Source organism: Bison bison, unplaced genomic scaffold (genome assembly GCF_000754665.1).
Source record: "Bison bison bison isolate TAMUID 2011002044 unplaced genomic scaffold, Bison_UMD1.0 scf7180017864223, whole genome shotgun sequence".
Classification (NCBI taxonomy): Eukaryota; Metazoa; Chordata; class Mammalia; order Artiodactyla; family Bovidae; genus Bison; species Bison bison.
Window position 1 is genome coordinate 743,644 of NW_011494795.1, and position 10,242 is coordinate 753,885.

The following is a 10,242-nucleotide window of genomic DNA, read 5'->3' on the forward strand; positions in this document are numbered from 1 at the left end:
CCACACTCCACGTCCCAGGATAAGGGACGTGTGTCCTCAGACATGAGAGCCCGGGGGTGCTTGTCACTGAGAGCTGACGTAAGTCAGCAAAACTGGAGCAGAGCAGGTAGCTGGTCCTGGGCCTCCTCTGTCCCTGGACTTGCGCCTCCAGTGAGGAGATGGAGGCCCCCGGGTGAGAGGAGGAGGAGCGGCGCCTGCCACATTCCCTTGTTTGCCTTGTGCGCGTCACCGCCTCCACTGCCGTCTGCTTTCAGTGTTCCGGTCACCTCCGTGTGATTCTCGGCCCCGAGGCCCCGCTGAGCGCGCGTCGGCACTAGTTGCCGATGAGTGCTAGAAGTTTCTGTGTTTATCATGGCAGTGATGATGTATGAGAGGCGGAGATGGGGGTCTCCTCTGTTATATCCTGGACACCTGTTGGGTTGGCCAGGAAGTTCATTTGGGGTTTCCGGTAACATCTGATGAAAAGGCTGTTCTGAGGGTGGCCACCCCGGTTTTCACGAATCTGCGTACAGAGTTGTGTCACCGGGGAAGCACTCTTGACCGGAAGTGGGTGTCCTGACCTCTCTTCTTGGTCCCTTGGTATGTGTTGGGGGGACACTGCTGGCTGTTGCCCTTGGGGTGACCTCAGCGCTTCTGTTCTCCTCAAGTCACCAGTGCCAACTGAAGGAGCCCAGCCAGCCACCACCGCCACCCAGCGAGGGCTCCGTGGAGGACGAGGAGCTGCCCGCCCAGAGGTACGAGAGAGATCTGGTCCAGAAACTGAAGGTCCTCAGACACGAGCTCTCCTTGCAGCAGCCCCAGGCTGGCCACTGCCGCATCGAGGTGTCCAGAGAGGAGATATTTGAGGTATGGGGTTCGGGGCAGCTGGCCGTCTGGTGGACTCTTTCCCCCCTCAGTGGACAGTGAGTTCTGCTTCCTCTCTGGTGTGTTGGGGGTGAAATGTAGGGGTTTATCAGGGCTGAAGCCCCAGGCAAGAGAGGGATCAGTATTTCCTCCTGCGGTCTAGGTTTAAAAATCGATGACTTCTGAGTGAAGATCTAGCGATCTGTACAGAACCAGTACAAAGTGGTACTATAAATCCCGCACCTGCGTTGTACGGATGGTATTTCCTGCCGTTGGCATGGCATCCTCAGAACCAAGCATCCCCGTGCGGGGCCTGGCCCACCACCTCCCTGTATGGCACTGTCTCCCTGGAGGAGCCAGTGGCCTCCCTCTCCCTACTGGCTCTGGGTGGCGTGCTGCCCTCTGTCCAGCTGCCCTGCGGCATCGGGCTCCCCAAATAGGGGACCTCTGGCAGGCAGGGCCCTTTTCTCGGGACCACCATCGTTGGTAGAGTCTCAGCCATGTATGGGTCTCTGCGGAAGCCTTGCTGAGGCGCAGGCTCTCCCAGCCCACAGCAGCCGGGGGGCCGCTCAGCGCCTTCCCCAAAGTGCCCGGGGCCGCACAACTGGAGCCACTCAAATGCCCGGTTTTGCCCACTGAGCGTCTTAAACGGCTGTCAGAACGGGGAAGCTGAATTGTGGACACGCTGCTGCCAGATCTTTTCAACATCCTCTCGCCTCTTGGGGATGGTCGCTTTTGAATCCCGTTAAATTTAAAGCAAGAAAACGTTCTTAAGTGCCTTTTCACTGAAAATACCCACAGACACTGAGCTGGTTCCACTCCAGAGGCTGACTCTGAGGCCCTGTTAGGCTGACCACATGTTTCCTGTGTCTGATGAGCTGCTTTATGTTCCACTGAAAGCCTCCTTGGCTTTTTGATTCAGTGGGAAAATGTGATTTTTGACTTCAGATGTAAAACCAGGCTCAGGATTCTTTTACTATTTCGCTCTTATTATTTTACTCTCTTATGAGGTCTTCATTTGGCTAAAGCATATAAACTTATAGGACACACTGGAAGTCATTTGTGTGGAGAAAATCAACCCTAGAGAGGACGTTTAATCCTTAAGTCGTGATTGTGCTGAGGGTACATGTGTGTATCCTTGGGTACAGTGTCAGCTGCCGTGAGCTTTGTTGTTTCTGAGGGAGTGATGGTGGGAGAAAGGTGAAGGAGGAGCAGTGAGCCAGAGCCCAAAGTACCATCCTGAACAGGAACCAGACAGGACTCAGATTGCAGTTCTTAAAAATAACCTCGGATCTTATTTATAGTCAGGCTCCATTATAAATAACCTTTCATCATGTTATAACTTTAAAAATAAGACAAGTTCTTCTCTCTGAAACTGTAATTTTGATGTGCAGGAGTCTTATCGCCAGATAATGAAGATGCGACCAAAAGACTTGAAAAAGCGACTCATGGTGAAATTCCGAGGAGAAGAAGGCTTGGACTATGGAGGGGTGGCGAGGTGAGAGGCTCGTGTGTCCCCGCTTCTGCATGGATGTCGGCGCACCTGTGAGCATGTTTGCTGAGCGGCCCTCTGCCCCTTCCTGGTGCTGATCTTGGGGCAGTCAGAACTCAGGTCTTGCCATCAGAGCATTCTTAGGAAAAGAATTCCTAAAAGCGTGTGCTTGCTAGCATCTCGCCATGACCCATCGAGACCCAGCTCTTGACCCAAACATCGCTTCATTTCTTACAAAGTTTGAATTAAACTTTTAACCTTACTCCCTTCTCCATGTGGCCTGGGAAGACAGTACACTCCCTGAACTTCTAGTTCAGGAACTTCTGAACCGGAAGTTAATGTGGGGACAGCCTGGCTTTTGTCCTAAGAGGACCTTCAGGGCTGGGAGGAAGGCATGTGCATTGCCTTTGTGTCGAGGGGTTAAAGCGAGGTTTGGGTCAAAATAACTCATGCAGATGATTTTAAAGGTAATAGTTTTTCATGATTACGTTATGTGTCCTATCTTCCCTCTGTTCACCTTTGAGACAACAGTTCTTTGGCTCTTTTAACTGTTTCTTTTAATAGAACCAGTCACCTAGACCATGAACTTGAGCGAGTTCGTTTATCAGCTACTGATCCTGTGATGTACGTTGGTAGGCACACAGACTAGGTCATGGTTGTGGTGAGGATGAAATGTCATTCTCCCAGTTCCATAATATCAGTATTCCTAGTTCTTCTCTCATTCTTTGTAACTGTATGTGATGTGTTTCCGCTTTTATTTTTTTGTTGTCCACTAGAGACACTGTCTCTTGGCCTTTTTCATAAGAGAAGGATATTAATGCTCCTGACTTTCCCTTCCTTCCACTTCTTACCTCTTACATTCCATTATCTGTAGTATAACTTTAATAGTGTCAAGGCCAAAGATTTACATTTTGTTCTGTAACCAAAATTAAGCCAGTCTCCTGTGCTCATGTATTATTTGTGAGTTGAAAGTCAGCACACTGTTTTATGTTATTATGACAGTGTAAGTACCATTCAGAGGGATTAAGTGGTATTCTATCATTTATTTTATCCTTTTGAACAAATTTTAATTTTTCTAAGAATTTCTTCTTCTTCTTCTTTTAAACCAGGTCTTGTCTTTGTTGCTCCATTAAATATCACCTTTGGCCAATTTCCCCTCCCATCCTCTCTTGTGGAGGCCCTGTCCCCTGACGCGGTTTCTGTAGACCTTCTGCACCGCTGTCTTCGTGGGACATCACTGCTTTCTTGGGTTGCAGCCATTGTTGTGTGGGTCCCATGGCTACTTATTCCTTGGCTTACTCCCTCGTGTTACTGGAGTATATCCTCAAGTAGCCTTCTTAGAAAGGGCGTGTGTGGGGTTAATTTTCCAAGATCTTAGGTCTGAAAATGTCTTATAATCTTCACTTTGATAGCTTGGCTTCTTATAGACTTCTAGAAAGAAAACCGTTTTCAATCAGAACTTTGAATTTGCTGTACTGTCTCCATGCACCCAGGGTCACTGTCTGATGACAGTCTGGTGTTAGTCCCTTTTGTGCTCTTTGTCCCCATCCAGGAACATCCACCATCCACAGATGCTGTACTTTTTCCTGTTTTTCTCCCCCACTCCTGTCTTCAAGGCCTCCTTGCCCGTACCCACCATCCTGCTCGTTCCTCCCACCCCCTCCTCACTTCCGTGCTCCTCTTTCGGCTTGCTGTCATTCACTGGCAGAACCCCAGTTCTGAAGCATCCCATCCCCTGTGAAGGAGTCCCCTCTCTGACAGGGTTACGAGTCAGAGAATCACCAGCGACTGCAAACCTCAGCTGTGGTAGGTGCTGCAAGGGGCCTCGTTAATGTGCAGTCGTGTGTGACAGTGGTCCCATCTTGGGGGTCACGGGACAGGAGAGCCTCCCACCCTCACAGTTTAGAATACACAAGCAGATTGGCAGCCCTGCAGCAGTCAGCACCAGCAAAATTAGGTTCTGAGAAGTGATATGGGGGTCTCACTATGTCTCTGGGTGAATTTGGGATCTTTTCCAGCCGCCAAAAGTAAGTAAGTAAATGGGGCCGGGAACAGAATCGTTCCTCCAGCCTCTTCCCATCTCGTCCGCCTCTCTCCCCTCCTGCCCCTCCGTCTGGGATACAGGTTGAGCCCAGGCCTTCCTGACCACGTGCTCACACTGCAACTGCCTCTCCCCGAGAAGTGCTTTTTCTTTACAGATTGTCCCAGGTTTCTTCTTCGATCTTCTCCATATTGATTCTAGAAAGCATCTTTCTTCTGGCAAATGTAACTTACGTTTGCTCTGAAAACATAAATCCCATTCCCAACAAGACAAGGGCTTTAGGCTTTCTGTCCCTCTCTTCAGGGAGACTCTTCTGTTTCCTCATTCATGTTTGTCCGAAATTCATATCAAACTACTTCCATTCTCTCTCCTCTGCCTTTTTCTTTCTAGTCTCAGGATGTCTCAAGAGTCAGTATCTTTGAATGGTTTCACTTTACATTGTTCTGTGCGTAGCTGGGGTTTTGGTCCCTAGGCGAGCATGTGAACAGCTGGGTGAAGTTTGATTTGGAAGGAGTTTGCTTCCTCTCCCGTTTTCCATGGTTGTGAAACCTTCCAGGTGGAGGTGAGTCTCGTGTAGCTGCCTTGATGAACACGGTGCTGCAGGGGAAAGAGCTGAGCAGTCCTGCTTTTCTGCTGCCAGTCTCATTTCCCGTTGTTTCAGCTCTCGAGTCTTCCCCGTGTCTGAACGGTCCATACCTGTTGTGGAAGGCCGAGATGCCAGTGACCTGTGTGTTACACACGCGTGTATGTCTGCTCCTCTCCCCTGCCTCCGGCTCTGAACCTTTATCCTTTCTCTCTCTTCTGACTCTGGGGATAGCTCTTCCTTGACCACTTCTAGAACTTTTCTCATGTTCTATACCTTGTCCACAGCTCAGTCGGAATGTTTGCTTGTATTTTAATCACTTCCTGTCTAGACAGTTGCAGGTCCTTGGCGTTTATGAAAATAATTCTTTGTAAATCCAAACTCTGAAACTTGGGGCTGAACAAAGCACCAGAGTTGGGAAATCCTGCCTTCCTAATAAAGAGGCTTCCTAAGACCCGGCGTCTTATCTCTGACAGTTCCTTCCTGTTGGAGTTTGATATGTCACTTTGTCGGTGTGATCATTTTGCGGGTCTTTTCACAAGCTTCTCCGACAGATTATCTGCATTTGTGCTTATCCTTCCATATTTTCTCAATTCTATGTTTTCTATTTCAAAGAGTAAGAATTTTAGAACTTAATAAGATTCGTCCATTTCAAGTTTTGAGTAGAAAGAAGACAAGGTTACGCAAGTGTTTGTATAAGACTGCATACTGGGCTTACCAAACCTGACCACGGCAGTTGAGTCACGTTTTCTGTTTAGAGTGCTTTTTTGGTTTGGTTTTAACTTGGGGCTTTTAAAAATTAAAACATTTATTTGGCTGTGTGGGTCTTTGTTTCTGCACGCGGGATCTTTGATCTTCCATCGTGGCGTGTGAACTCTTAGTTTGGTCTTGTGGGATACAGTTACCTGACCAGGGGTCGAACCTGGGCCCCTGCGTTGGGAGTGTGGATTCTCAGCCATTGGACCACCAGGGAAGTCCGTTCGTCACAAGATTTTATCTCTACAAAGTAGCAGAGAAAACCTTCGTTGGGGTGCAGGCAGGCTGACAGACACCGTGCCTCGGAGCTGGTGATGATTCCCACAACCAGAGATAGTTCTCAACTTTGGAGTCACTGAAGTTTTGCTTTTCTGGAACCGCTAGAAGCAGCTGTTTCCTTCTCCCCTATTTGCCCAGCCTGTCCCGGTCACCTTTTCTCAGAGCCAGGCAGCCTTACCAGTTTGGCTTCCGAGGGCAGTCTGTCAGTCCTGTGGTGAAGATCTCAAACGAGGGGGTTTTAACGTGTCTTCTTGTTGCTGTGGTTTCTAGGGAGTGGCTTTATTTACTGTGCCATGAAATGTTGAACCCGTACTATGGACTCTTCCAGTACTCCACGGACAACATTTACATGTTGCAAATCAACCCAGACTCTTCAATCAACCCTGTAAGTATTAATGAATAAGGAGGTCAGAAATCTAGTTGGAGAATCTCAGTGGCTTTCCAGTTTCAACCTCAATTCTTGGTTTAGTCATTGTAGACCTACTCAAAGTCTGTGGCAAATAAAACTGGGAAGGTAGAGTGACAGTTGGTAGGATGGATGGTTTCCACCCCTTACCTTCAGTGACTGGGATCACTGAGTATATTGTTTCAAGGACAACAAGAGTGAAATTGAGCTGCTTGTGGACTCAAAGCACTTTACTGCCATTGGAGGGAACTCTGGCTCAATGGCTGTATTTGTTGACAGTATCATTCTGAGAAGCGGGGTACGAGGTCCATCCTCCTCCCAGCCAGAACTGGAGTATTCCCTTATGTAACTGGCCTTTTTGGCCAGCGTGCCGATACTCTTAGCTGCTCGTCATAGCAATGAGGAAACAGGAGCAGCATGTGGCCCAGGGGTGGCCTGCGGCGAGCAGAGGGCTCTGCTGCGGGCCGCGTCCTGTGGTCCGCACCACGCACACGGCTCTGAGGGGCAGCCAGTGCGACTTTCACCAGTGTGGGCACTCTCTGGTTGTAATTCCAACCTAAGAGTAGAAACGGGGGTTCCCTGGTTGCAAACCACAACAGCACTGGTTTGGGGATGTGTCCCCCGCTCAGTCCCTTCTCTGGATTTTCCTCTCTTCTGCTTTCCTGTGGGCTGGGGCAGGGATGGCAGAGGAAGAAGGGCTGCCTGTCGCCTTTATTTGTTCGAGGCGCGCCGGGAGAGGCCGGCGGCCTCCTGGTGTGCCAGTTGGCCTGTGCCAGCACCAGGCCCTGCGCTGAGAAGGGGCGGCTCGCGGTTGACGCTCTGCCTTCATCATGTTGAAATTCTCCATTTCTGAATAAGGGGTTCTGCATTTTCATTTTGCACTGGGCCCCACAAATTCAGTAGCAGTTTTGAGAAGGTATTTGAACCAAGGGCGCATGAAGTGTCATGCAGATGACCTCTCCAGAGTCGTGCTCTTATGTGACCTTTGATCGGGTGGGTCCTGAGCGCAGCCTGTGAGTCACTGATTCAGCTTCCTCCTGTGGGACGGGTCTCCTGAGAACCTGGAGAAACACACACCTGTCCGCCCTGCCGGTCAGCTTCCTAACACTTGGTGTTCTCTGCTGCCCCCTGCAGGACCACTTGTCTTACTTCCATTTCGTGGGTCGGATCATGGGTCTGGCTGTGTTCCACGGACACTACATCAATGGGGGTTTCACGGTGCCTTTCTACAAGCAGCTACTGGGGAAGCCCATCCAGCTTTCTGATTTGGAATCGGTGGACCCTGAACTCCATAAGAGCCTAGTGTGGATTCTGTAAGTACCGACTCAGGGAACTGAAAATTCACCTGTCACCTGTCTTAGGGTGCACCAGATCCATGGGTGTGAAACTGGAGAAACCAACCACCAGAATCATAAAAACTGATCTGACGAAAATATTTAATTGACTTACTATCTCATATACTGTTTGACCAGCTTCTCTTCATGGACTAGTTTCCTTTGTTGTCTCCTTGAATATTAGGTTACGATTGTGGCTGTTAATCCCCAGGCCTGGTGGTTTTTTTTTTTTTAACACTCTGAGGTGTCTCCTGGTCTCTAGAGGGACCAAGTGAAGTGAAAGTCGCTCAGTCGTGTCTGACTCTTTGCGACCCCATGGGCTGTATAGTCCATGGAATTCTCCAGGCCAGAATACTGGATGGGGTAGCCTTTCCCTTCTCCAGGGGATCTTCCCAATCCAGGGATCGAACCCAGGTCTCCTGCATTGCAGGCGGATTCTTTACCAGCTGAGCCACCAGGGAAGCCCCTAGAGGGACCAGGAAGATATCAAAAAAGTCCTGATATTCAGTCACCTTTAAGATTATCCTAAAACTCTTAAAAGCAACAGGTACAGCTACATGGTCACCGTGGATGTCGGGGGTCCTCGTGAATGGGCTGATTTCACAGGAATGGGAGGTCCACATCCTCCCACATGTCCTAGCTGCTAAGGCTGGGGTGCGGGGGTCAGGCCTGCATCCTGTGGAGAACCACCCCAGCTGTGTTTCCAGAAATGTGGCGGACAAAGGAGCCAGTCCTAACTTTCAAGGGCTTCTCTGCACTGAAGCCTTGGAAAGGCTGCTTGGAGGCAGGGCGGTGATATCTTCTTGGTGTGGCTGCCCCTTGACTCAGTTTCCCCGTCACGCTTCCCTCTCGTCTGCTCGGAGACTTGGATGCCATGTCTCCGGAGGTCCCAGCAGCGTCGCTCCCGTCACCCTCCTCTTGAGGCCACCCTGACCCCCGCCTGTGCTCCCCCGCAGAGAGAATGACATCACCCCCGTGCTCGATCACACGTTCTGCGTGGAGCACAATGCTTTCGGGCGGATTCTTCAGCACGAACTGAAACCCAACGGCAGGAACGTCCCCGTCACAGAGGAGAATAAGAAGGAATATGTCCGGTAGGCAGTGTTCTGGGGCACCCGGGGCGGGGGTTGCCAGGCAGCGGGCACGTTGAGATGGTCGAGGCTCCTCTGCTGCGTGAGCCTCCCTTCCCATACTTGGACCAGAGTCACAGTAGAGACTTCCCGAAAGCAGTGGTGTCAGCAGTGGGAGCTCTGAGTGGAGGGCTGACCTGTTAAAGGGGGATTCATGACCCCAGAGACCAAGGCGGGGACTGGCAAGGGAGCACTCGGTTCTGGGTGTGACGGTGATGACCACAGGAGAGCGAGGAGGAGGAGCCTGGAAGCTTCCTGAGCTCAGTCTAAGGGCATCTTCCCTCCGGTCTGTCCTCCCCGCTCTGAAGGCAAATAGCTGACTAGCAACTCCATGGGGTATTCAGACACATGTGGGGGTGTCGTTCTCAGGGTCCTTTATTTTATTTTCAAACATTTTTTTTTTCAACTGTGGCATCCCTAACAGGTCAGGTCAGATCTGACCGATTTCAAGCAGAGAATCAGCACATCTAAGGGAGCGGCTGACTTCCTTTCCTCTTGAGTCTTAGGCTGGTCACCAACCAGCAGGGGGCGTTCCTCCCTGTCGGCGGGCCGGGCGGGCAGGGCTTAGCTGATGTCAGCCCCGACTAATGGAGGAAAGAACTGTGCTGCTGCTTCCAACGTGTGACTTGCCTTCTCAGGTTGTATGTAAATTGGAGGTTCATGAGGGGAATCGAGGCCCAGTTCCTGGCTCTTCAGAAGGGGTTTAACGAGCTCATCCCTCAACACTTATTGAAGCCTTTTGACCAGAAGGAGCTGGAGGTGGGCTGTGCGGGGCTGGGGTGCGAGGGGCTGTTGTGTGCGGGGCGGTCCCTGCCTCCTGGCCAGGCTGCGGGCGAGGCTGCATGGTCCCCACAGGCGTGGGGGTCGCTGTGGCTGCAGGAGCAGGGACAGGGTGGGGGGACAGGGGTGTCGGGGAGCCCCGAGCAGGGCTGACGAGGCCTGGTGTCTATGTGGTGGCAGGGAGTCCAGCTCATCCGTGGGACATCAGTCAGGGTGTTCCGCGGCTTCCCCTGACTTAGAGACCTCCAGTGTAGAGCTTCCCCAGTGCCTCCTCCTGAGGGGTCACCTTACGGTTACTGAGCATGTGACCGTAACCAGCTGCTCCCATCCTAGCCAGCTGCTCGATTTTGATTCCAGCTGTTATCAGGCCCAGGACGGGGTGTTACTGTCCTTTCTTGTCCATCTTCATGGGACACAGTGATTCACTCACGTCTTGTCCACCTCTGGCACCAAGTAGCTTGGGCCTTTCAAAGTGTCCCCAACCTTCTGCCCTGGTATGCCGGAGTGCACGTGATCCCCTGGCGGGGAGTCACACTTTACACCCCACACGTCCCCAGGTGTCCCCGCGAGGTCCTGGGAGGCGGCCTCGCTGGGCAGG

The 10,242-nt window shown here is 51.2% G+C and overlaps 1 protein-coding gene across 1 annotated transcript in view; it reads left to right on the plus strand.

Moving 5' to 3' along the window:
- The window catches only part of SMURF1 (SMAD specific E3 ubiquitin protein ligase 1), an 82,197-nt gene that overhangs the window by 66,087 nt on the left and 5,868 nt on the right, over window positions 1-10,242 (plus strand). The window contains exons 11-16 of the mRNA XM_010845774.1: window positions 648-846; window positions 2,238-2,341; window positions 6,265-6,379; window positions 7,535-7,713; window positions 8,691-8,828; window positions 9,503-9,795. Of these exons, the coding sequence (XP_010844076.1) occupies window positions 648-846; window positions 2,238-2,341; window positions 6,265-6,379; window positions 7,535-7,713; window positions 8,691-8,828; window positions 9,503-9,795 (1,028 nt within the window). The remainder of the gene's footprint in view (window positions 1-647; window positions 847-2,237; window positions 2,342-6,264; window positions 6,380-7,534; window positions 7,714-8,690; window positions 8,829-9,502; window positions 9,796-10,242) is intronic.